The 26,681-nt window shown below is 41.0% G+C and overlaps 3 protein-coding genes across 6 annotated transcripts in view; all 3 read right to left on the reverse strand.

The window, feature by feature from the left end:
- The window catches only part of spire1a (spire-type actin nucleation factor 1a), a gene marked incomplete at its 3' end in the record, with an annotated part of 31,379 nt that extends 12,607 nt beyond the window's left edge, over positions 1 to 18,772 (reverse strand). For 2 of the 4 annotated variants that reach the window (XM_079570709.1, XM_079570711.1), the window contains exons 1-2: positions 18,277 to 18,772; positions 14,667 to 14,698 (exon numbers count right to left, since the gene is read on the reverse strand). In XM_079570709.1, coding sequence (XP_079426835.1) covers positions 14,667 to 14,698; positions 18,277 to 18,622 — 378 coding nt within the window. In that variant the 5' untranslated portion in view covers positions 18,623 to 18,772. The remainder of the gene's footprint in view (positions 1 to 14,666; positions 14,699 to 18,276) is intronic. The other 2 variants (XM_079570708.1, XM_079570710.1) reach the window with 2 other exon arrangements.
- A 409-nt stretch (positions 18,773 to 19,181) lies between these two features.
- LOC306974232 (uncharacterized protein) lies at positions 19,182 to 21,221 on the reverse strand. Its single transcript, XM_079571407.1, has 3 exons — positions 20,928 to 21,221; positions 20,603 to 20,727; positions 19,182 to 20,238 (listed from the first exon to the last, which is right to left on the reverse strand). Exons 1-3 carry the CDS (start codon positions 21,064 to 21,066, stop codon positions 20,107 to 20,109), a joined length of 396 nt encoding a protein of 131 aa, XP_079427533.1. The 5' UTR covers positions 21,067 to 21,221; the 3' UTR covers positions 19,182 to 20,106.
- A 453-nt stretch (positions 21,222 to 21,674) lies between these two features.
- On the reverse strand, positions 21,675 to 26,518 carry atp6v1c1b (ATPase H+ transporting V1 subunit C1b). Its single transcript, XM_079570460.1, has 13 exons — positions 26,361 to 26,518; positions 25,705 to 25,870; positions 25,222 to 25,289; positions 25,037 to 25,122; positions 24,778 to 24,872; positions 24,591 to 24,682; positions 24,121 to 24,219; positions 23,780 to 23,848; positions 23,216 to 23,308; positions 22,803 to 22,896; positions 22,543 to 22,640; positions 22,351 to 22,474; positions 21,675 to 22,131 (listed from the first exon to the last, which is right to left on the reverse strand). The coding sequence occupies exons 2-13, from the start codon at positions 25,834 to 25,836 to the stop codon at positions 22,033 to 22,035; spliced, it is 1,149 nt and encodes a 382-aa protein (XP_079426586.1). The 5' UTR covers positions 25,837 to 25,870; positions 26,361 to 26,518; the 3' UTR covers positions 21,675 to 22,032.
- Between the last annotated feature and the right edge of the window lie 163 nt (positions 26,519 to 26,681).

The raw sequence follows: 26,681 nt of genomic DNA on the forward strand, positions 1-26,681 counted from the left end.
TCAAATGTATAGTTTGATAATCTTTGTAATTATAAAATATACAAGCTTGGTCCTTCCCTGCAGCTCAGTAATTAATGATGCTGAGCTGGAACATATTTTCAAGAACAGTTCACCTCCTCAAATGGAAATGACGCTTCACAGGTGATACGTGAGATCATTAAAGGGACAAGCTCACCTTTTTGCTACACAGTTGACAAAATAAAATACGTATATTATGTATTATATTGTATTGTATTTTCTTACAATAGCTCAACATATGTTATCACATATTGTGGTAACATGATCTTTTGTTTCATGTTGTATGTTTGTAATGTATTTAAACTCATTGCTATAGATGAGTCGCTGCTACCACAGTGTAAAGGCCAGCCTAGCATGCAAACACTAAAGTGGAGTGGGAGAAGCTCTTGTTTGGATTTGGCTTTAGTCAGATTCAGGGTTGTTTTATTAATATATGCTTAAGCGATGTGTCACCACTAGTTCACACTAAATGCAAAAAGGCAGTGTATGTTGCACGTGCTCTTCGTGGTTTCTAAACAGAAACTAGTCTGTGGACATGTATATCCAGCCTAATGCTCAGAACCGCCGTTGTTTATTCAGTAACTGAGCTTGAACTCGTGGACGCCTGCGGTAGAACTGATTAGGATTGGAGTGGGGACAGGTGCTTGCTGGGATTATGGCTGTAACATGTTTTTTATAACTGTGAATAAATCAATTACAACTGTTATCAACCGTAAACTGAAAATCACTATTTGATTTAAACATGTTAACCTCAGATCTGACTGAACTGCTATAGCAACCTTTCACGCAACAACTGATCACCATTTTCCTACTGCAAACTCTTCTGTTTAGCGGCAGTTCACATCATGGGTGCTGTAAGGGGGTGGAAGGTTAGGATGATTCTAAGGGCCCAGGCTTAAATTTTCTTTTCTTTACATAAGTTAAATGTGCTCGGGCAGGGGTAGGCAATGTCAGGCCCGCGGGCCAAATTCGGCCCTCCAACATAAAACCTTTGGCCCCCAAGAGAATTTTAAGAGAACATCCATCCATCCATCCATCCATCCATCCATCCATCCATCCATTTTCTTCCACTTTTCCGTTGCTGGGTTGTGGGGCCAGCCGATGGAACTGCCCAAATCACATTGCACCAGCCCCTTATGGCTCCTCCTGCAGGTGGTGGGTCCACAGAAGGACGGCCTCATGGTTCTAACCGGGCCTGTTGGTCTCTCATAAGGGGCTTCTGAACCGCTCTTTGTCTGACCCGTCACCTAGGACCAGTTTGCCATGGGAGACCCTACCAGGGGTACAAAGCCCCCGACAACAGATAATTTTATTCATAAATTATATGTCTTATCTGTAAAAAATGTAGGGGGCTCAGAAATGTGTGTTTCCATAGGACCCAGAATTTCTGGCGGCACTCCTAGCTAACGTAAATAATGACTCAGCGTACCATCAAGATGAACACGGGCAATGATGTGTACCCACCACAATGGCACGCTCCCGGGCCGAATGCGTCGTCACAATGTTTTGACCGATTCTAAAGCCCACATTAAATCTTAAGCATTAAAACAGCACAGGTGATCTTGAAATCAAAAATGAGCACATTTAGACAGGCTTGAGCAACACTCTGTGCCCCCCCTATTTTTGGAACACATGAAATGTTTGCTTCAATATATTAAGCAGAGTGTAATACTTGTAGTCCATATGTGCGGTCAGAATCACAAACAAAGAGATAAAAGAACCCAGAATTGTCAAAAATACACCAATACTTTTGAAAAGGTTCATGTCAGCTGGTCTTGGAAAATTTGGTTTGAAGCCAAAGTCTGCCCTTGAAAGAATCCGATGGCTGGACTTCTCTCATTTATTGGAGTCAGAGGTAACATATTGTAGATGTAGTTATCATAATTTATGTAGGGCAGTTGGTAATCCTGTTCCCGAGCTAAACAAATATCCTATTCCGTGGTGTATCATTATGTAACCTTTAATCCATCTGCAGGACGGCCACCGCAGGGGGCGGAGTCACTGGGTCAATGACTGGCAACATGTGAGGGGGGAGGGGGCGGGGGGTTCACGGGAGACAAGTGCTCACCCCTTACTTCAAAAACCTTTCAGGCCAATTAAAACTGTCGTCGTTCAAAACAAGAATTAACATAAATAATACAACATTCATGGATGAAAGGCAAAATACCTAAAAACATGTCTTTGAGTTTGAGATCAAATTAGATTTTGACGGTTTGACGGTTTTGAGGACACTTCCAATCTTTATAGAGCAGAAAGTCATTGACAGTTGTTATGGGATTTCTCATAAATATTCAGTAGATTATTTATCAAGACAGACATCACATTATACAATCAAGCAAAACTATTAAAAATGGAAAGACTCCTTGCAAATCTTTTCCATAAAAGTGAAGTATTAAGTCAACCCTTTTCTCTTGTGTCATAGTCAGTACTTTTCAATAAAACTATCAGTCAAAACGAATCCTACAGTGAAGCACAGCAAGACTGAGCAGGAAATGGGAAAAAAGGACCGCTAAGTTTTCCAATTACACAGCACAATCTTATTTAAAGAAGGGTGACTCAGAGCGCAGAGGTAGGAGGGAGGAAGCGTTGGGAACAAGTATGCGGATAATCAGGCAGAGAAAATCCACCGTTGGGTTTCAGGCTCAAATTAGCCATCGGTAATACTAGTGCTTTGAATGGGTGGAACAATGAAACCAAGCTCCACCCGGCATAAGCAGCTTCTAGTGCGATACGTTGAATGTAAATCCCAAGTGAAAAATGAGTCATTTGCGTCAAAAGGAAAATGTAACTAAACTCCAGAGGCTACAGCATATTACACACCATTGGTGCCTTTCGTCCTAGATGTGCAAACAATCCCTGAACACAAACTGAGAAATCTGATATTATAAGGAAGAAGGACAGAAGCCAGTGACAAATGTCAGTGGCATTTTTCATTCAGTGAAACAGGACATATCCTGCTCAGGTAAAGTTGTGTAATAATTGAATTAAAGAACAACTAACCCCCAAATCAACTTTTTTTTCTAGCTAAGTTGTATAAATGGGTATCTTATAGTGTTGTCTACGTGTATATGTCACTATTTTAACAATTTAGTGCAAATTTGTTGAAATCCTGTCTTTGTGTCCCAAACCGTCTGTGTGGCGCCATCTGCAGCGAACTGTCGGTACTGCATTTGATTTTTTGAATTCGGCACCCAATTAGCGGAGGGGAGAGAGATGATGTCAGGAGGCGAGAGATGATGTCACGGGCCCTGCCGCTCTGGGGTATAAAAGGGCTCAGTCTCGCTCACGCCCCCGTAGCGAGTTGGAGTTGGAATAACGAGAGAATATTTTCATCGATTGTCAGGTTTGCGATTAGTTGTCATAGCATTTAGGTAGATTTTATTAGGATAGCTTTTTTATTATAAATAAGTGTATAGTTTTAGTTGTGTTAGTTGTTGAATATTGTAGTTTTAGTCACTAGTTGCTTTTATTGTTAGATTAGTTTGCTCAGTTTAGCTTAGGGCGTTTGTTAGTATTGTTTTTAGTGGTCTATCGTGTATAATTTAATTGTTAGTTGTTAATTGTACTGTGTTAAGATGGGGAGGAAGTGTAGCGTAGTGGGGCTGGAGTTTGAAAAGACCATTTTACGTGCTGATTCCTTCGCCAACTTCACCGAGGTTGAACTGGGCTATGCTAGTCTTCTCCGTTTGAAGAGCGAGGCCGTCCCCACAGACACTCCTGCCCCGCCAACAATGTGAGGTGAGTGAGAAAAATAATGATTTACCCATTTTGGATTTGGTAGTAATTGCATTGATTGTAGCTGCTGTAAAAAGAGGCACTTGGTTCACTCTGTCCCGGTCATTTCTGTCAGTAGTAGCTACTTTGCTCACAGATTGAGTCATGTACAGTATATAGAATTTTTATGTGCACGTCAGAATAGATCGTTATTGTAGTGTCTCAAACAAATTCGCCGTTTTGGCCTCTGATAACACCAATCACATGAGTCGTGTAGATCTGTTGAAAAAATATGGCGTGTAAATAGACACTGCAGCCTCAGCTCCAGGCGACGTGTCCCGCACTCGCTCACTGTGGCTGAGGAACAGCAGCCACCGGTTATAAGCGCGTCTACTCGCTGCCCGGGGCAGCCTGCTAATGCATCAGTCTGCAAAGTTACGCCAACACTGTGCGCAAATGTGCACGAGTCTGAGCACCAAACTAATCGAAGTTTGACATGACTGTAGCTTTTGACAGTAGCTACAAGCTAGCCTGTAAAGCTAACGTATAGCTAGCCTGTAAAGCTAACGTATAGCTAGAACGTACTGTGTGTCTGAGGCTAAACTGACCGGCTCCGTGCGCGCTCTGCTCCCGTTTGATGCTCGAATGCGGTCAGTGAGGAGAGGGCTGACCACTCCAGGTGGACCGGGTGGTCAGTGAGGAGAGGGCTGACCACTCCAGGTGGACCATGTGGTCAGTGAGGAGAGGGCTGACCACTCCAGGTGGACCATGTGGTCAGTGAGGAGCGGGCTGACCACTCCAGGTGGACCGTGTGGTCATTGGGCGCTCACAGATGTGAGCTGTTCTTACGTGGTTTCAGAATCAGTATAGTTGTTATTGCCATTGTTGTTGAACAGGTTCACAAAGTAGGATACATTCTGATAATTATGTTCATGTTGACAAGTTTTCTGAAGTGAACCAAAGTTTACACCTATTTGGACGCAGCTTTTCAAAATGCCAAACCATTTGGAAGTTTTTAGTAGCGACTGTAGCCAGAATTAACCTGATACAAATATTTGGTTGATCTGCTATAGGGTGGCATATTCTGAAGTATATCCTAGGTTGTATTCCTATAAATCATCAATACAAACAATGTGTTTGCATGTCACTTGTGTGTGCACTTTATAAATATTATTTATTGTTATGTTTTCAGCCAAAAGTGAGCAGAGAGAAATGTCCAGACTGATCCAGTCATTACAAGGCATGCAAGTGTCCAGGCCAATGTGAAGCCGAGCAGGCGACGCAAAGGTGAAATCTATTTATCCTTTATACAGCACTGTCATTTTATGTATAAAACAGTCTACACTTTTGTTTTTTTATATACTGTAGTTAGACACAAGTTGTGTAATTACTGCCATTTTAAACGTGTTTTTTTTGTTTGTGTTTTGTACAGCTACTCAAGCCCGGACCGCTTACACAAGCGTCGGTTGTGGGACTGAGGACCTGATGGAAATCCCTCTTCCTGACAGTCCCAGAGCAGCCTCTACATCTTTAAAAAGGAGAAGGTGTGAGGTGTCAGCGTCTGACCCCAGCTTCCACATCGATGACAGTGCCAGCACTGTGAACTGTTCAAGGTACAAAGGAAATCTAGAGTTTTAATTGAAAAAATATATACAGCGTCCTGGTTTTTTGAGGGATGAAATATCCTTTATTTTATATAGCATTCCTGCTGAAGTCCCTCCACACAAGGACAAAGAACATATTGTTCTTGAGGACCAACTGCTGGAGCTGTTTAGGCGATGTCCTGTCTGGGTCACTCAACAGTGTCCTCGCTGTGAGTTCTCCAGTCAGTGGTCCAGTCAGCCCATGGTGAACAACATCCCAGCTGGAAACCTACAGCTCTGTGCTGCTGTGCTGTTCACCGGCTCATCCTTTAGCCAGATTTCAAAGGTACTACAAAAACATTTTATTTTTCCATATATTATCCGATGATAACAGATGTTTTAATTTTATAGTTCTTGGGGGCCTTCAATATTCAGGGACTGTCAGAGCAGTGCTTCTATAGGCATCAGGCAAAGCTCCTCATCCCTACGGTCAACTGGCAGTGGAAGCTGGAGCAGGATGACCTAATCAGGGAGGCTCTTGAAAGCGGCTCTGTTACACTGGGCGGGGACATGCGGGCAGATTCACCTGGTAAATACATTTAATAAACATTTATTTGAAGTATTAAAAGTCAGCTAATGTATAACTTGCATTCATGTAGGACATTCAGCCAAGTATGGCAGTTACACCATGATGAATCTAACGAGTAACAAAGTCATTGACATCGAGCTAGTCCAGGTAAAACATTACAATACAAACATAAATATGTAACTTTGGATAACTGTGCATTATGATAGAACTCATATTCTTATTTTTTTGTCTTATTAGAGCAATGAGGTTGGAAACAGCGTGCGCATGGAGAAGGAGGGGTTTGTGTTTTGTGTCCCAGAGATTGGAAAAAAATGATGCGCTGGGCCAGAAAAGGTGAACGGAGGAAATGACGAGGTGGAAGAAAAGCATTGTGAACCATCTATATGAACCATCTCTACTGGTCACCATCAAAGGCTGTGGCTGAGTGGACATCTGGGCAACTACATTCAGAATGTCCACGGAAAACCCCCTGTTCCCTCGCTGTCTTCACAGGCCTTTGGTTGGGGATGATGCAAGAGTGTGGCCAAAATCAAGTATGTGTAATTACAACTACTCCTCCCAATATCTAATTTATATTGATGTATTTACACTTCACATATCAATTTATTATTCTTTGTAATTCTTTATAATTCTTTGTAGGCACAGCAGCATGCGAGAGACTCTTACTCTTTTGTTAACACCACGTTTTTTGAAAGATTAAGCTAAAATAAGCCCACAATACCACACTTCAAATATTGAGGAATCCATAGTCTGATTCTCACAATAGTCTGGGCCTCTTATTCAAAGGAAGGCTGGCCAGGTAATGATTCCTAAAGGTTCAACAAATATTCACTAGTTATTTTATCACTTTGAAATGTTTAGAAAATAGATACTGCATATTAATGTTTATTTGTGAAATTTTAGGGTGCAGTTTGGTGCCTTGAATTATGATTAAAAAAGGCAAATCGTCATAGTGTATCCAAAATTCAAGCGTGGAGACTACACAGTGAGAGCCATGAAGACCAGAGCTACCTCAGGTATGTCACATTAAAAACAACACAACCAATGCTTTTACAAGGACAAATGTTTTGTGCTTTGTTTACAGTCTACTTTGACCAACTAATGGCCCTGCTGTTTGAAAGTGTGGTCGAGGATCCTCTCCCATATCAGGAGCACACAAAGGACCTGTGCCTGAACCATTCTGTGCCCATTGGACAACGTAATAGATTAAAATCAATGTTTCATGCAAGATTTAATTGTGGGCAGTAAAAAAAAAATGAAGCCTGTATATGTTCTGTCAGATATGTCACAGGAAGGTATATGCAGCACCACTTTATGTTTCTAGAAGCTGAAAACTTACTGCATGTATATTTATTACAGTTGGTATTGTATAACATAACCAGTCAACTTTGTCTGTTCAATTTGTTTATTGCACACATCTATGTAGACCAAGTGAGTGCCACATGCAGCTCAACCTCAAGTGAAATGTGAGCTGTAAGTTTGTAGTAAGTTTTACCAAAGAAATTGTGCTATAATTTGGAAATTGCACTGTTGTAAGAGCCAGAAGTGCAGAATCAAGTACTGGTACAAAACAAGATCTATAATTTTCATTAATATTTCAATATTCAACTAAAAAAGCATACATATAAATACTTCATTATAGTCTTTACTCTACAGTGTCATCATTCAGTGGTAGTTTAGTGTATGTGTTAACGTTGGTTAAACCTTTTAGTTCACTAAATTTAGTAATAGAAATTACTTCAGGCTATTTACTTGGGGCTAACTGGCTCTTTGGGTTCACAATGTTACAGTCAAGCCTTTAGAGAAACATGACCTGAATGATTCTGTCTCACATCTTCAATGGCAAACCAAAAACAATTTCAAAAAGACAGCGTTCCTGCTCAATAATACAGGCCTACATTTATTTATTTGATATGTTTTGTGCACTTTGCTGTAAGAAAAATAATAAAAATCTTTGTAACACAAATAGCCACGTCTCTATATCACACACTCTGCTGAGGACACTGAGATACATCTCCCATGTTCACGTAGACCACAGCAAAAGTCTACATCTAAAATAGATCGGTAAATTCTGAAGCAGCCAGGACAGTTACGTCCCTTAGCTGCGATGCTAACGTCGATCGAGCTCAATGCTAAGCCGCTAGCTTTGTAAATGACAGAGGAATAAATGACCCAGCGCCTCAGGTACAAGGCCGCTGTCTGCCACGATGCCCCCCCTGTGTAGAGAGAGCTGTCGAGCTGTCCCAGTGGAACAAGTTGCTAAATAAGTTAGCTCGCTGGAACTCCATGCTCCCATGCTCGGACTTTGTTTACGAGGAGCGCTGCAGGTGCAGCGTCGAAGTCAGAAGCCTCAAGCCCCTCCCACCCCTCACCCCTCCCGCGTGCCCCTTAGTCCTCCAGGCAACGCCCCCTTTCTGTTGAGATTTTCAAATCTGAGGCTCTGATACTGAGGCTCTGGAAGGAGGGGTTAGTAGCCCTTTAAGTAGCTCTTTTTGCAATGTTCAATGTTAACCTTAAAATGTCATATATTTAGGCCTTTTCAATCGCTTTTGCAGACAGTGGTTGTTCAGGTTTTTCAACTTAAAATAACTAATGCAAAATGGGTTAGTCTGTTAACACATTGAGTGCCAAAAATGTTCAGAAGCCCCTTATGAAAGACCAACAGGCCCGGTTAGAACCATGAGGCCGTCCTTCTGTGGACCCACCACCTGCAGGAGGAGCTATAAGGGGCTGGTGCAATGTGATCCGGCAACAGTGGAAGAAAATGGATGTATAGATAGCGTTAGTTCACTACACGTGTGTTGTTAGCTATTGCTCCGTACTGCAAGCAGCTTATTTTAACTTATTTTGTTGAAACAGAGATATTTAGGCATTTGCCTCTTCCCATAACGTTAGTGTCCGTCCAGAGAGGAGAGAGGAGGAAAGAGTTGGAGAGAGGAGTTAATCAGAAAGGAGAGTGTTGCCTAAAACCCCCATTATCTCCATTTATAGAAAAATATATATATTTTGATCAAAACTAGCCTCTGTAAACTTAGGTTTTCTCAGGAACCGAGGCACGTAGTATTAAACTGTGGTGAAAAATTTTGGGGGAAATGGTAAACACAAAAGAAGAGGAAAAATTTATAAGAAGAAAAAACTTGGAAAACGCTTTTTCGGCCCTTTTGTAGTTAAAGTTTCGTGGTTGTTTCACCTCAAACAAATGATACAAATGAAAAAGAGACGAAATGGAAGGAAAAGAAATACATTAACATAATCAATCTGTTTTATGGTTCTATATGACAAATAAAGTAGTATAGGTATCGGAATAAGTATTGTTCAGGTATCGGTATCGAAAAGCAAGTATCGATAAAGTACCTCTGTATCGATTGTAGTGTGTTTTCATCGTTTAGAAAAAAAGTATCATGTGATCAAAAACATAAACCGTGGGTAAGCGGCCTCCACCATAGAGCCAAAGACCTGACCAGCATTTACTTTCATTACCCGCAAACGGCTCGTGATGAGTTACCATCTTATCTCCCCCTAAGAAGTTTTACCTCTTACGCAAGACTACAACATTCCTCATTAGGAGTCAGCTGAGAGTCCAACTAAATGGACAACTGTGAAACACACTCTGGACTGACAGGCTGATGGACACAGGACGAACCGGGACCGCGGACGCATCAGTGATTCAGGGCTTACGCAGATGGGTGAAGAATGGACCGCTTGTTACGGGGCAGCAGCAGCAGCACTTTCACACACACAACAGAGAAGCCAAGCACACATGAGCTGTTCTTGCGTCGTGCAACGGCAAAAACACTCAACCTCTGTGTACTCATTGGCTCATTATTACGCCACTGGCATTAAAGTGATAGTGAATGACAGGGACACATTGGTTTGAAAAGTAAACAATTAAGTCCCCTCCTGATTGGATCCGAAAGCCACTCCCCGTTTGCAAAATGAGGAGAGAGACGAAAAGAATTAGTAAAAGCAAAAGATCAAGCCCCTCCCTCTTCCCTCCTGATTGAACCTGACAGGCCGGTTCACAGGAAAGCTCGTCTCATTGGTCAAAACATTTAAACTTACAGACTATCACTTTAAGATAGAACAGTGTAATGCAATTTTAACGGACTTTCATTATGTTGATACCAGTTTTAAGCACTAATATGGTTGGTTTTATTTCTAGATATTGATATTTTTAGAATTGATCTGATAATTTCCTGCCCAGTGGCTTTAAATAGTTTTTTGTTCATTCATACTTCCAGAATAATGGCCAGATTATCTCATTGAATCAAAGAGTCAATTTAGAACAAACATATCTTCTTTATTTGTTGGAAAGTGTGTTGTTGTTTTTTTGTCTTTTTTTTTTTACAGGAAGGCTTTATTTTCTACTCATTGGAGAGGACAGTATAGTGTGAAAAGAAGAAAGCGGGGAGGAGACAAAACTCAGAGTCAGGACTCGAACCCATGACACCGTGGAAGGCATAAGCACAGTGAAGTCAACCTCTGGGTCCAGGCAGAATCAACATTTCTTTTTATGTGCTGGCATCTTTGACTGATGGGGAGTTGGAGGAAACAAGAACTGAACAAAAGGGAAACTGAAATGCCATTGACTTGATGTAATCTAACTGTCATGGTATGAAAATTTCCACATTGTGGAATTTCACAAATGCACACACTTCTAGTTTGAGGGCAATGGGCTCAAAGCAACACCTGATCACATTTCAATAACAACGGACAACTGTAGTACAACATAACATTTACGTTTGATCCGGTTTATCTGTTTTATGACCTATAAGAAGCACCGGCAGCGACAAGCCATTATGCACTGTATATACTGCCACTTCTATTGGTTTCACCTGCCACTCCCCATAATATGAAGGATTGCTATATTGTTAATCAATACTGAAATTTGTATGGTCGCAATTATAGTTTTTTTTTAGGATGCAGTACTTGGATACACTCCACTACTAAATGGACACTATGCTGTGCAGGCGGTGAAAGTGGAAACAGGCAATCAACAAATCGCAAGGGCAGCAGTAATTTAGTCATTTATAACCAGTCCCTATGGGGATTCATCATAAAGCCTGCAGACCCAGTAATTGCATGTTCTGAGATACATGTGATTCTTCTGTTTCAGGAACTGATTCTTCTGTATTTTTCTTTTATGTTTAATATGTGCACTGTATCTATCTAATTGCAAATGACAAAAAAACAAAAAAAAACAATTTGGTTCTGTCCCCAAATTGTGCAGCTCAACAACTGGAGATTTTCAGGAAAACCAGCCCCAGGCCACTCACTCCCGGGAAAGAAGTCCTAAAACCTCTCTGTGGAGATATTACAAGTGTGAGCCTGAGGCCCACTGCGGCCCTTGACTTCACAAAGCAGTCAGATAAGCTGCCGTCAGCAGTTACTGCGGCACTAGAGCAAAGCCATCATCGCAGACAGTTACATAATCGCAGTTAAAAGTGGAGGACTTCCAGAGCGGGATGTAGAAGGATGCTCAGTCACCGTCAGCAGAAGCACCACAGCTGCTGAGGAGGCAGAGAGCAAAAACAACGCAGTCTTCAAAGTCATTCAGACTGATGAAAGAGGATACCATTCGAGCTATGTTTAGACCCAAAACAACAGGCAGGGAGTATAATTAGAACATGCCGACTTGGTCAGTTCACGTTACTCAATATATTGGATTCCTCCAGCTTTTAGCGTCAGACACACATTAGTGCACTGGACAAGTCAACCCCAGGGAATGGATCTGATCGTGTACAAAGGCTTCTTAGTGAAAGTGTTGGGAAATCGATTACACGACTGAAACACAAACAGGACGCAATGTAACAGAGTAAGGTCAGTGGAAATAAAACAGTGAGCCCCCACCGGGCACAATAGTCTCTGCATTTGAGATACGTTTTTCAAAGTTTGAAATCCAGATCAAAATTATGTGGATTTCTAAATCCCATCAATCCTGATCTATATAATCTATATATCCCAGTATCACTAAACACATTTTGATCATTGCCATAGAGAACATTTTATTCACCTATCTTTGTTTATTAATAATAATAATAATAATAATAATAATAATAATAATAATAATTGAATGATTTGAAGAAAAATACTATGTCCATCATCAGTGACAGCACTGTTCCGTCAACACTGGAGTCCATTGACTGGACAATCAGGACATATGTCTTAGATATGACAAATATGCAGAACAGACTTTTGTATCACAAGAACAATAATGGTGCCTGATTTGAAATGTCAAAACTAGTAAATTAGTCTGTTGTAGCAGTCAGAATGTGCAGAAGTGAGCTGAGCTAAAGGCTTAAGACAACCGCTGCTAAACTTCCGCATTTTTTTCACTCACTAAATATCAATAGAGACATAACATATCCTTGTTCACATTGAGTATGTATGTCACTTGAGAAATGCAAAGAGTAAGTCTGATTTTACGCATTCTCATTCTTGCAACAGCACAACTATTGACAGAACTGCACTCCGAAATGCACAAGCACACCTAAGATCATCTGACTTAGCCTTTAGTGGTCATCCTTAACTCCTGCCTGTTTGCTAATAAATAACATAAACCCATGTTTAGATTTGGGTGTGTTCTTTAGGTTTAGATAGGCTATAAGGATGGATATTTTGTAATAACCACAAACCAAAACACTCCCTGTTTAGGCTTAATGAACTGCAACATCACACCAATTAAAATCCGCTCAGACCAATGTTAAGTCCATATGAGCCTCCGGCATCTGATGAGGAAAAATATTGACCTGGTAATGAACACGCCTTCGATCACATGACCTCCTGATCAAACAAGGCAGAACTGGACAGAGATGACAGCTCTGTGTAACCAAGTTCCTGCTGTTTCCTCCCCCTTTGTTTTGAAGTGAACCATGTCTGACCAAACTGACTGATGACTGTCTCACGTGCAACGTTTTGTGATGCAACTGACCTGGAAAAAACCCCGAACTATTAAGTACTATTATGGACTAACAAGTACAAAAGCACTGGTAAGTGGCAAGGGATCCTAGGTTCCCATTGACTGCCCAGTGGAGTTAGGTACACTTAAAAAGCCCATCCATCCATCCATTTTCTTCCACTTTATCCGGGGCCGAGTTGCAGGGGCAGCAGTCTCAGCAGAGAAGCCCAGACTTGCACACTTAAAAAGCATTCTATAAAGGGGCCATTTGCTCAAAGATTTCTCCCTACTTGGAGGCTTGGTTCCCCTCTGGGGCCAGGACTCCCCTGAAAAAGAGATTCTTAATCTCAATGGGACTTTCCTGGTAAAATAAAGGCCAAATAACAAAATGAAACACAAGCCATGAAAACACATCAGATGGCATTTACAGTTATCTACATTTTTTCATCAGTTTGCACCAGTTTGTGGCAAGTGTGACAAATATAGTGAAAGCAGCGTCACAAGCCGGTCGTACTCACGGTGTGACTCATTATCTGCACTGGGCTTGTTGTTTATCAGTACATCATCTCTATTTCAAAGTAAAGAAATGTAACCCTACATTGGTCAAGTCCAACAATGAATGTGTGGCACACACAAATCATATACACAGACATTTCCTTTTTAACAATGAGCAAAAGAGCCCATAAGTGAGCTTAGCAAGACTCTGTTCATTCCTGAACAGAGCTCTCCTCTGGAGGTACAGGTGCGCACTGCATGCAGATCTTGCTGCTCGGACAGCAACCCAACAAAACCGTCCAGGGCAGAGGATGCCCTCCTACAGGACGTGGTTTGATTCCCCTGACGAGGGTACAGCCCAAGGACAGCAGACGCTGTGCACCGCGCTCAATGTGGAACCTGTGGAAAGCTGTGGCGCTGTCAAGGTGTTGCTTCACCCATGGGCACTGGCGAGAATGGACTACGGTTCTAACACCCTGGGTCAATTCAGAACATGAAGCGGGGCCTCGCTCAGACCGAGGTGAGTCCCTGTGCACTGCAGGCGGGGAACTCGTCCACACAAAGTTTGTCCTACGGCATCGCAGTGCAACAAATTGAATCAAAGACTGTCTATGAATATTAACGCTGTAGCCTAGTTTCATGTTTAAAAGCACCAATGAGGACTATATGAAATGTGGCAATGCATTTCATGCTGTTAAAAACTGTTTTCCAGTGTGGTTTGTACATATGTACACCACATCCATGTACACGTCTAAAAACATGTATAATAGGTGAATTCTCCAGCCAGGTGATTCTGACCATCAGCCTGGCTCCACATCATGGAGATGGGTCCCCGGGCGCGGCACTGCCGTCGACCCCTGTGCTCCTTACGGGCTGCCTCAGTGGCATCGAAGGATGGGTTAAATGCATTTCCCTACGGGGACAATAAAGTATACAAACAAACAAACAACAAACAAATGTCCTGAACTGGCGTAGGATGTCAGCATGATGTCATGTACGCCCCTGTCCAGATTGATAAATGCCAAAACAGCCGGTGAATTTTCATGCACCTCGAATACACTCTGATTTTGCTGTACGCCAGTTTGATCAATGAGGAACACTGCACTGATAATCCACTATAATGGCACTGTCTTGCCTTAGTGGAAGTTGAATTGCATATACATTGCATATACTTTCCCCTCACACAAGTATTAAAAAGTCTGAACAGATTGTGAAATATTGTTTTCCAATAGCCTTACATACACTGTTGTACACTATTGCACACTTACACAAAAAGCCTGAGTATTATAAATCAAAAATCTTATTACAAAATGTGACAGATATGAACTTGGTGCTGGGTTATTACCTAACCCTGATGTATAAAACTCACCTCCAGTGATGTAGGCGGCGGTCTGTATTTATCTGAAATGACAGAAGAAATGGGAGGCATTAGCGCTCAGTCACACACACACTGTAGTTATTGGCCTAACCTGTTATTAACATTGACAATCACTTAAGGCGAACACACCCTATGAATAATAAAAGTGAAATGTTCTCTGGAGCTATGTATGGAATTTGGGTACAAATTGAAAGCCAAATGACTTTATTGTGACGCGTTGTTGTTAAATATTAAGCATTACGTGATGGGAGTATGAGGTATAATTGTTCTCAAAGGGAGGTGCCGTGTATAACTGCTCAAGGGAGGCACTCCAGTAACAGAAGTGAATAAATAAAAGATGGCGCTTTGTTCATAGAAGTCTTTGCCCTGGGACGAGCTGAGGTGTCAGACGCTGCCTCTGGGGGCTGCATGTGCCAAAACAAGACCCTCGCAATCAGCAAAAGAAACACAACCCGCCTGTCTACGACCTTGGGTGGTTACCATGGTGACCTCTTTTTAGTGAGCGCTTGGGCAAGGACTGACCAGTGACAAACATTGTACAACATTAGGGCTGAACAATATATCACCAACTCATGCAGCAAAAAGCCACAATATAGCAAAATCACAGAGGTCTTTCCATATTGTTTGTGAACAAAGCCTAAAATAACTATGTCGTAATTCAGACATAAACCAAAATTAAATTGCTTATGATTTAATCAGTCAATCAATGGTTTTGTACAGCCCAATATCACAACGGGAATTGCCTCACAGGACTTCTATACAAACATTAAAGCATTGAAACAAGACAATAAACAAGACAATGTAAAGGCAAATTAAGTATCCAGGCATTCTTGTTTCAATGTAATGAAATGTTCAGAGTTGAAAATGGTTGAATATGGTTGTTGCAATATTCAGAGCTATCGAATGTCCCATATCTGCTTCATCCAGGACGTCCCAAAGAAATATGGAACTGATATTTCTAATATTTTGGTGTGGCTGTACTGTAGTTGTACTTACAATATATAAACATTAGCAATCCAATATTATGATGATTCAACCCTATAACAAACAAACAAAAAAGCCCCTTTGGAGTCTGACAAATTAGATATTACACCAAAATAAAACACATTTCTTTCAAGATGTTCAAAGGGGGAAGCCTTTGGAAAAGTCAAGCACAGTACACAAAAATTCACATTAAACAGACACAATATTAGGTTATTTCTTACAGCAATGGTGTTGGTGTTGAGGTGTAAAGTCCATGTGGGTAAACATTGGCCAAGAGATTAAAATCAGGTAATTGCTCATGAATGGAACACACGGAAATGGTCACTGTATTTACTGGTACCACTTTACACATTTTAACCACGTTGCTTCAGTCGAGACATCTATGCTGCATATGGCTCTGTGAGGGAAAACATGTCCTTTCAGGCCATTTTGCAGGTCACCACAAATTACAGCCAAGGACAGATGGAGGAAAAAATAACCAGTCATCCAGCCGTGCTCATGAAGAAACACTAGGCTCTCTGTTTGGCCCGTCCGACAGGAAGTGGCCAGGTCCCGAGTGTCTACAGCAGCAAGTAAATCAGAACGGGCAGATTTGGAGCAGCCTGCTGTGTCGCACAGGCTAAAAACCCATGGAGGGGAAATCACCATCAAATTAAGATGCATTATGAGGAGACTTGAGTGGCACACAGGCGAAAAACACACTTAGTAGCAACATTGTAGAACAGCCAAGATGTTGCTTCAACACAAAGTAGCAACTAAACTGTCACAAGACTCAAAACATAGTCAAACATACCAGCAACACCAAATGTGCTCCCAAGGCTCAGCTAGAAAACAACGCGGCTACTTTTTGCGGTGAATTATCAATAAAAGCATTTGGAAGATGGCTCAATATATTCAACCTAATGGCATCTGTAATCAAAGCATCTCCATAGAGACAAGCAGGTGATGTCCCGCTCCCAGCAACGTTACAAGTTGTCATGTCCGTTCACTTTTCAGTCTAGCTTGAGCCAGAGAAGTTGGGTACCATCCATATGACCCTGGGAGCAGGCCAGCATGAGGATGTAGCGTCTTGCCACAGACTCATGTGAGTGGGACCGTGCGGCAGATACAGTACATACTGCGTGTTGCGTAAGCAGTCATTTTCCTGTGTGGAGTAACCTCTCCAAGTTTGAGCCGCTGGACGCTTAATAGGTCTCATGTCTCTCTCATCACTAGTCCTAATAAGAATCAGGAACAGAGCCAGGCTGTCCCAAAAATACTTTCCACACTCACCACCACGAGGGGCAGCAAAGTAGTATCCAAAATCTATTAGCAATAACTGTGCAGTAGCCTGTGACCTTGTATTTAGTCTGTAGTTAAACAAATGAGTTATCTTTATTACGAGAGCAGCAAAATATTGACTAACTTCATGATGTGAAGCACTAATTCACGTGCCGAAAGCAGAACCGCACCTCCAGCACCTCCACACAGACTGTAGGAATGCTGTCAACAGGGAAAGGCTTTGAAACTAACGTGGCACCCATAGCATATTTGAATAGAAAACATTCTTGTGCACTTAGGGCTTAGGTTGTGTGAGCAGACGCATTTGTTTAGCACTAATTCTAAACCTATTAAACAAGAGGAGGGGCTGGACTGTACTTAGTGGTGCTGTAAGTTACCTATAGCCTAATGTAACAACTAACAAAACGCTTATTCTGGTACAGACACATTTATAAGTTAAGTTAGGAAGGATAAGTTGGGCCAGGGATTCTCGAATTTCACAGCAGGGCCACAAAATGTCTGAATAAAGAGGCCCAAACTAGTTTCATTTGATTATAATAAATGGATGTATCTTTTAAATAAGTTGATTAACCATTAAAATGAATGAAAATTACTTTAATTTTCCAAGTGTGTCAGACTGGATAGGAGTGTTGGGGTGTCCAATGTGTTCACTGCTAAAATATGGGTCATGGAGTGTATTGGTAACCTCTGAAGTGAATCATAGTTGGGATGGTAATAAGTAGACTTGGTATTTTTCTTCCTCAAAGCCATTTCGAAATATTATGACACAACTTAACCTACCTGGAGGGATGATTCACCTGGAGCACCTTGCAGCTATTAGACTTTGCCTTATTTGTGCATTTTTTTAAAATCCTACCATTTAGATTTATTGCTTTGATTTGGCCTGGACTCAATGCCTTGTAATTTGAATCAATCACATGGTGGCACAGTGTTTGCTTTTGCTAACGGACCACCATAGATAATATTTCAAACAGTAAAGCAGCCTCGTGGACAGTGGACAGCGTGAGTGAACGCTGCATCAAAAGACCCGTTCATGCCGTAACACCTCCTGCCTTAGAAATAAACCCTTGTTTGTGAATAATTGATGGCCCGATGCGGTTTTTCTGGTCTGATTAATAGACTGTTTGTGCTATTAACAAGCGCGTCGAGCGTCTGTAAACAAATTTACCACATGGCTAGAAGCAGCATCCACAACAATATGGCCTCTTTGTGCGCGCTCTGGCCTGGGAGAAATGTGCAGAAAAACGCTTCATTGTTGTCTATCAGTTAAAGAGATAAACGACCGTGATGTTTCGAGATGCGTGAATCGGACGAGCAAGTGTGACACATCGTTTACCTGCGTCGCTTTTATTCAATAATTTGATACGCCCGTCTCTCCCAATCGCCAGATCCCCAGGTCCGTCAATCCTCCGCGGGCAGTCCGCAGGTGGCGTGCCGTTGGACTTGGAGCCTTTCCGCCGGTGTTTTTGCGCTAATGTCCGACAGCATTGGTAGCACACGGCCCACGCCTGCTCCTCGTTGATGGGTTGGCTGTACAGGCTCAGGATCTCCTCCAGCGACACCTCCTCAGCCCCGTCAGCGCAGTCCATGCCCAGGTCTCCCGTGTTAAAATCCGCGGTGAAATCCCGGGGTATCGTGGGCGAAGGCAGCATCCCGTCGTCGGTCCCCGGTCGTTTTGCCATGTCTTATTCCATTCTGTATCCCTTTTAGTTGAGTAAAGTCTCAGTATGAAGTGAATTAACTACACAGAGACTCGCTGTGACACCGCCTTCTTCATTTGAGTCAGCTGTGATCTGTGAACCTGGAGAACAGGCATCAGCCTGTGGACGACGCGGCTCCCGAGGGCGCACCGCGCGGTCCTAGCGCCTGCGCGTCACCGTCTTCACAATCAAAACATGATGATAAAACACGTCTTTGCGACACAATAATAAGTTTCCGAGAGAACTTATGACAATTTTGTTTCTCCATGCCTTCATACGTTAAACATTTTAAGCAGGGGTTTAGCTTTGCACGTAAAAAGGGAACTGTTCCCATTGGACTATTCATCGAAAGTATTTGGATTTGCTTTGCTCTGACATCGGTGTAAGACGACAACACTACTTTAAAGTCTACTCGATTAACATTTGTTGTAGCCAATATTAAATTTCACGCGTCCAAATACGTACTCGGGGTAGGCCTATGACAAGAAACCACCAACATTTACAAACCATTAAAACACACCGCATTTTAAAGCTGATTGCACAGAACAGCTTTTATTATTCTGATGGCCTCTTTAAGTAGTCAGCAGCAATCTCTTGAGAGCTTGAAAACAGAAATATATTGAGAAAAACTAAACATCGCCATCTTGTGGCCTCTGCACATTTTGTGCCTTGAGTTTCTGATATAGATAAATACTAAATATAATTATTACATGCAGAATAGATCCATGTAAGCCGCACAAATTATACATAACAGTACATCATGTTGTAAACATTGATATTGTGTGGTAAAACGGAAAATTTCACAAAATCAAAGAACACTAAAAGTCAAGTAATAAAAGTCATAAAATCATTAAAAGTGAACATAGGGCAATACAAATGAAAATGATGCTTAGGCACATGCGGGTGAGTTTGTCTCTTTTTTCCAGCAAAGGCTAGAAAGGACAGTCTTCAGGCTTTACATCCTTAAATCTCAATATCCAAAACAGCACTTCAGGTTCTTCAGAATGAAAATTATTTACAGCTTATACTGACATTAAACAGCATCATCATTGGTCATCTCATACTCTTTTTCTTACACATGAAAACAATTTGACAAACTAAGCTTTTTCCAGGAAGGCCTCACACAGAAACATTTGATGTGCAGTTTGTGATTATCATGTGCATATGAATCGCTCTCTCTCTCTCTCTCTCTCTCTCTCTCTCTAGTACACAGTGATACGTTTCCTGACCACCAGAAGCATCCATGGTATAAGCACAGTGGAGCTCTCTGCCTCACACATGCATTTGCAATGGCACAGCAAAGATGCAGCATCCGAGATCTTTGGATGGAGACATATGCAGTTATTTTGTATATCGCTGAGATTCGCAGCCATGATTCTGTCACCAGCATTCATAGCTCCGTTGTTTTATCAGTCGTGTTTCACCGTAAACAGCTTTGACCATGTCTACAAAGTCCTGTGTTTTCTTCATCTTTCATCACATGGGTTCCCAGGATCCGTGTCTCCACTGGTGTTAATGGAAACTGGATGACTGTCCAGCTCCTTACATGAAATACTGGTCTCTTTTGAAGCCCTCCTTTTGGAGTCACGAGTTGATTGCTGTGAAAAGAAATGTCTTTGAATGTTCTGCATTGGAAAGAGCTGATTATGCAATGAAGTGTGATCTACATACTAAGGTGCGTTAATTATATAGTGTGTCATATGAGGTCAAAGCAAGTGCTCTCCTAATGATTTTGCTGATCACCTAGGCCTATATTATCTATAGTAAATGCATGCCGAGTTTCTAAGTCTAGTCTAGTCTAGGAACTTTGACGTTCATGTGACTTAAAAGCTATGTGCATGGCATACTGGTGCAGAGCTTTGGATAGTGGTGAGTGACAGTTGTCAGAAAGAATGACCACAGTGGATTCTCTTATAAATATTTAGGCAAGTGTCTGAGGAGAAGAGTCATATGGAGTCCCACCTCGCTGAGGGAGCGTCTGGCTCTCCTCTGGTGGCCGGAGCTTGTGGGCCCAAGGGCCTGCTTCCCACACTGGGTCCCCGTGTTCACCATCCTCTTCTCCTTCAGGCTTGTCTCCAGGGCCTTGCCTTTGACAGTTAAACAGAATGAACTGATCAGTGTTGGTGATGTAGGCCTGAACAACTGTACTGTACACTGTAGCTTTACAGCGTGTTGCCTTAATGTCAAGGCTATGTAAATTCAGTGTTTTTATTTCACCATTTCCATTCTTACGCCAAGTGAGGCTGTTGTATTGACAGCTTTGACAAAACAAAAGCCATTATCTTACTGTTAGCTACAGGCAGAGGGGTCTCTACGTCGGTATTGGTCAGCCACGTCGATTCCGTTTCCCTGGTCCAGCTTTCGTGGTACCTTGGCTCGATGATGGCGTCCGCCCGACTCCCCCCACACCCCATCGGGAAAACCATCCAGGGCAGGTGTAGCAGCTGCGGTCGACAGGGGATGACCAGCGGCTCGGTTCGTGTCACAGCGCCATCCCTCTCTACTCTATCTGCATCCCTGTTTCCGTGTCCATTAAGCTACGGCGCACGAGCAACTGTGGACAAGCGGCGGCTGCGTGCGTCACCGGCAGGGGCGGAGTCACGTCCCGTCACTCACGCAGCATCAGCAGCATCTCCGTGTTGTTTTGAGGTTTTTATCATTAAAAGTGGGTGTTATTAGTGTTTAGAAAACGTTAAGCATGGCCAAACATCACCAACGACCCAATGAAGTAAAATATATATATATAATGGCCCACAAGCAAAACCTGACTTAAACCCGGTTAAAACAAAACAGATAAGGCCTTTCCACATAACAATATTTATTATTACAGTATTATATCTACTTTATAGTTTTAGTAACTGCAAGACAATAGACTTTTTGTACTTCAATATACACAAACAAAAGAAGCTTACACCAAGCATGTTGCTTTTATGGGAGCAAATCAGGGGCAAGAATAGTCCGTATCACATGATAGAGGTTACATTTACATAGGACCTATTAAAACAAATGTATTTTTCTTTCTTTTTACTGAGTTAAATATGTTTAATGGTAAAAACAGAAGAAAAGAACGGCCACTACTTGTAAACAGACATTTCCTACATAGACTTCAACACAAATTGATTTAGAAACAATAAATAAATATAATGATAGTATAGTTAATATATTAGTATAATCCTTCCTTGCATATCAGCAAATTGCAACTTTGAGTAAAGAACTTGCATAAGATTATGTACATTGTTGTATCATAATGAGGAAATATAGTAAACGTCTTTCTTTAAAAAATATAAAACAATAAAATACACACAAAAAGTGTAGAAATTGTCACAGAAAATTAAAAAAAAATTATAATAATAAAGTAAAAAATCAATAAATAAACATTGGTAATGGCAATGTTACATTTTGAAGTCTAACAGGTTACAGTCAATCTTGTAGTAAACATAGGGGTAGTACTCCTGTTGACTCAGGTTTAGCCCTGGAATGTCCATAGAGGCCTGTAAAAAAACATTTTTGAGTTTAGAACATGATCCCAGCTTCAAACTTAAAATATATTAAAATGTAACATTCATCATCATTCATTCTAAAACTAAGTCAAGTCAAAATCAACCATTCTTATTTAAGTGCAACCACAAGCATATGCAAAGAATCAAAATTGTGATACCCCGCACTATATGAAACAATGTTCTTTCAGAAAAAGGTCAATTGTGACTTACATCAATAATGGCTGCGCTGCTGTCCAAATGTTTGTACAGATCATTCAGGACTTCTCTCAATTTCTTCATGTTCTTCTTGTTTGGCTGAAGCAACATAGCCTGGAAGTTCACAGGCAACCCGTATCTACAACCCAAAACTAAAAAGTCACTTACTCTTCTCAAGAAATACTGAGCAGATGCAAGATATCTTACCTCAGCACTGACTCCACAAACACTCGAAGAGCTTTTATATGAATCCATGCGATGAACGCTTCACTGAAATTCACTTTGAGCCATCGAACCAGTGGTCCCTAATGAAAATGTATACATTTGAACATATGAGGCCGTGAAGTTAGTTTTCCACCATATCACCCTCATACAGGTTAATAGTCAATGGTAAGCACTGGCGTTGCAGAGTACTGCAGTTGCCCTTGCTATTTGTAAGAGTTATTTGAGGAGAAAAGTAGTCATACAAACTGCTTCTTCTTATCGGTAGACAGTCGTGTCATCTCTTCTTTGTCTGCCTTCATTTCCTCCTCATTATAGAGGAATTCTCGTACTGTAAACCTAGGACACACAAGCAGTATCAGCAATGGAATAGCAAATCCACTCCAGCACAATTAAAGAGGACCATAGAAAATAAACTTGAAGAGCTTAGACACAAACGACACAAGTGGACTGTCTTGCGATAATTTGAGGAATTGTTCAGTGGCCACAAAACAGCTTTAATGCATAGATGTAAAAAAAGCTCTCATTTGTTCATAATTTAGGAAAATATTCATTGTTGGACGACAAAAAAACAACATTGCAACTTAAATCAGTAATAGAAAACTACAACAATGCTAACGTCTCCAAGTCAGTTATGTAAAATAAAATCAGTATTTACTTGTTTTCCCTGGCTTTGTGCTTGAAGTCATCGATGGCCTTTCTGAAAAGAGTGACGCTGAATAGACCACTGTCACTGTCCTCAAACAGCAGCCTGTAGCAAGTACATGCAAAACGTTATTTGCGGTAGTCCTGTCCACAAACAGAAGAAATGCATTAAGTTTCCTTTTTTTTTTACATGTTTTAAAGCCAAATATTTGTCCTAAATCCATTTATATTTTTCAGATTTTTATTGAACCCAGTCAGAGGTTGCTAACAGTAAGAACAGAGTGTCTGACCAGCAGCAGAAATACAATATATGATCTGGGTCTGACCATATTAGGTGAAAGTCAAGTGCACTCTGCAGGTCTACAACATTATAGATTTGTGTGGGGTTAATTAACATGAAATGTACCGGTTAACCATAAAATGTCTGTGATTACAACCACATTAATGAAGAAAGAGGTACACTTATATAGGCAGTTTGGGGCTGATGAAGACGACAGCTAAAAAACATGTCTGAAAGATAAATGAGACCCAGGACATAGAAACACGTGTTTTGGGCTTATAATTGAATACTCTTTACTTTGTGGAACGGGGCACAACCATTTCGGCCAAAGTTTCATAAGTCTTCTGCCAGTCACCATACCCTGTCCTAATAAACAAAAAGAAATATACAATTAGGTTTCTGACATAGCATGCAAATTAACATGTTAAATCACCTTTAATGTAGAAAGTACACTAATGACTTCTGAATAAAATAAGCAAAAGACAACGACTATCTAACACTATTATGAACAGTACTGTACAACTCACTTAAATGGAGAGAAAAGTTACCATCTTACATATTTTCTATAACCTTTCTAGAGTTAATAAACAGCCTATAATCGAATGATGTGTACAACATGTATTGCGTAATGCACTAACTTGGGAACGACAACCAGCATGGTAATCAGGTATTCCGAGTCCAGCACAAAGTCGTCTTTCTTCACAATGTCAGCCAAACTTCTGGTCAGCAAGCTCCCACTGAACAAAAGCAAAGGCGGAGGAAAAAGACAAAAATAAATTAGAGGAAACAACAAGCCTTTACAAAGATGTCATGATGTTAGGTTAGGTTAATGTAGAACGTGCTCTACAACTTTGTGCCACAAGATGGAGCCAAAAACCAAGGCAGTGTTTCGTGTTAGCCTCGTTTCTTTTTATTTCTTTTTTTTTTTTTTTTTTAGAATAAACAATCATTTGCTGTTCTATTTTGCAAACAATGAGCTAACTATATTTACACAAAGCTGATTGTAGTTTATTCACAGCAACAACAGGTTTATAGCCACCAATTTAAGAGGCAAAGTATTTGCATTACCACAACAGAAAGTGTCTTGAAGAGAAATACTTTTACTCACGCATTTTTTCTTTCTAGATTCTGCAAATTTCCTTTCAGGTTGTTGTAAGCGGAAGCTCGAGCCTTTAGGTCATTGTCTATTTGCGTTCCTTGCTACACACCAAACAATATAATGGTTAAGATTGCATTATTGTCCTGTATAATCGAATTTCATTGTTTTTAGAGCTAAGGCAGGACATTTTACATACCTTGGAGATTATCTCAGATATGTTCTTAAGTGATTGTTTGATGGGATATTTAGCCATATCCCATTGAAATCTTGTGATGTACGTCACCATATCAACTACAGACGGAAGGAAGGAGAGAATCGTTATTATTTGATTAAAATGCATGTATGCTAATATAAAGGTGTTGCCAATGGTTGATAGACAACAGGTTATGTTAATGTAGCTTACACCATTTGAAGGGCAAATAATCTTAATAGGATGTAACCTTAATCTAAATTACCTCCATTGGCAAGTAGGTTTTCCTGAACTTTGTCCCTGCTGTCCTCCAAAACATCTGCCATGTACTGAGCCACCTTCTTCACCACACTGAGTCCCAAACAAATATAGACATGACAAATAAACACAGGTAGATGAGACTCACTGAATATTTGATTTGTCAACACAGGCTAAAACGGCACGCTTTACCTTTCCACGAAGGTATCTAATTTAGTCAGTTCATCTGACAGGCCAACCAAGACATCTAATGTTCCCACCTGTTAAATATTAAAAATAAATTTAGAGAGAAAAAAATGACTACTTGCTGTACTTTCATGTCTTAAAGGAACAGGCCTCCGTTTTTTCCATACTGAGATATGTTCTTACAGGAGCTTAGACGAGTTGATTTGTAGCTGTCTGGTCTGTGTGCGTGCCCGTGGAAGAGCTTGGTCGCGTCTGACTTCACCCCGTTTGGAGCTATAGGAATACACTGGGAGAGGCCAAATGCTAACAATATCTTTGGTCGTTTTGCGTGACTGAGGGCACGCATAAAGACCAGACAGGTACGCATCAACTCGTCTAAGCTCAGGTAAGCACATATCTTGGTATATAAAGCGGTGGCCTGTTCCTTTAAGAACTAAATTGTGCCAGACTAAGTTCCTCTTTAGTATTTAACATCATATAGAAGACAACCTTGAGGTCAGGGATGTTAAACTTGTTGTTGGTTGACAGGTTGTTTGTGCGAGTGGTGGCCAACATTAGCTTGTCCCAAGTCTGCTGGCATGTTTTATCCCCAGGTGCTGAGATCAACCAGAATTCAGTCATGGCTGTTGTTGATCAAATTATTCACCAGCAAAGTCTAGAAATATGAAGAAAAAATGTTTTTTTTTAAATGTAATCAAAATAGAATAGAGTACAGTTCGTTACACCATTTAGACACACACAAAATCACTTTCAATAATATTATCACAATTTTTGCTTTGTGCATGAACATAATATTACTGAACTGATGCAAATATCCTGTTTCCTTTTGATAGTTTGTGACTCCTCTATGTCCATCGTCTATAAAGGCCGAGACAGAATTGCATAGCCTACGACTCTGCTGACAGACTGTCACATGATCAGTGTGAAAGGAAGAACGAACAGCATGGCCAGACAGCGCGAATTGTTTTTAACAAAACAGCGGCCAAATGAAATGGATACGTCTACTATTTTAACAAATGTTGGGGAGACCGTGAATAACAGTGCGCATAATATAAACAACACACTGTGCTATTAGCTTGTTGTTGACAGTAATGGCAGCTGTACAACAATGTTATTAAGACTAGTCGGTTTCCTCTTCTACCTACCTATAAGAACAGCGTTGGTGTTTATTCCGTGTTGAGTGTTTTAATAAAATCAACTCGTCTTCTCATGCATGGCGCAGATATATTACAAGGTTCTCGGCTTAAGGTCCTTCAGCAGCATCTCATTCAAAGTCAGCTGATCAGTGGAGAGGTTCTGCGCATGCGTAAAGCCTGTTGCGGATTGTTGATTAACTAGCCTATGTGATTGACAGAGAAAATACAGAGAAAAAAAGACTATTTAAAAAAAAAATCTAATTTATTGTTTCCAATTGTGCAGGACAGAATTTTAAAGTAATTATATACTTATAAGTTACCCTTCCAATT

The sequence above is a fragment of the Gobius niger genome, assembly GCF_951799975.1.
Source record: "Gobius niger genome assembly, chromosome: 14".
Classification (NCBI taxonomy): Eukaryota; Metazoa; Chordata; class Actinopteri; order Gobiiformes; family Gobiidae; genus Gobius; species Gobius niger.

What these genes read in the sequence shown, in the direction of transcription:
- LOC306974232 (XM_079571407.1), bottom strand. Translation starts at nt 21,066, where the DNA reads ATGGTTTTCCCGATGGGGTGTGGGGGGAGTCGGGCGGACGCCATCATC. An exon ending in CCCTCTGCCTGTAGCTAACA is followed by an intron (nt 20,728 to 20,927) that starts GTAAGATAATGG and finishes TAACTGTCAAAG; the next exon opens with GCAAGGCCCTGGAGACAAGC. An exon ending in CCAGACGCTCCCTCAGCGAG is followed by an intron (nt 20,239 to 20,602) that starts GTGGGACTCCAT and finishes TTCTTTTCACAG; the next exon opens with CAATCAACTCGTGACTCCAA.
- atp6v1c1b (XM_079570460.1), bottom strand. Translation starts at nt 25,836, where the DNA reads ATGACTGAATTCTGGTTGATCTCAGCACCTGGGGATAAAACATGCCAG. An exon ending in AATCTAGAAAGAAAAAATGC is followed by an intron (nt 24,220 to 24,590) that starts GTGAGTAAAAGT and finishes GCTTTTGTTCAG; the next exon opens with TGGGAGCTTGCTGACCAGAA. An exon ending in GCAGCGCAGCCATTATTGAT is followed by an intron (nt 22,132 to 22,350) that starts GTAAGTCACAAT and finishes GTTTTTTTACAG; the next exon opens with GCCTCTATGGACATTCCAGG.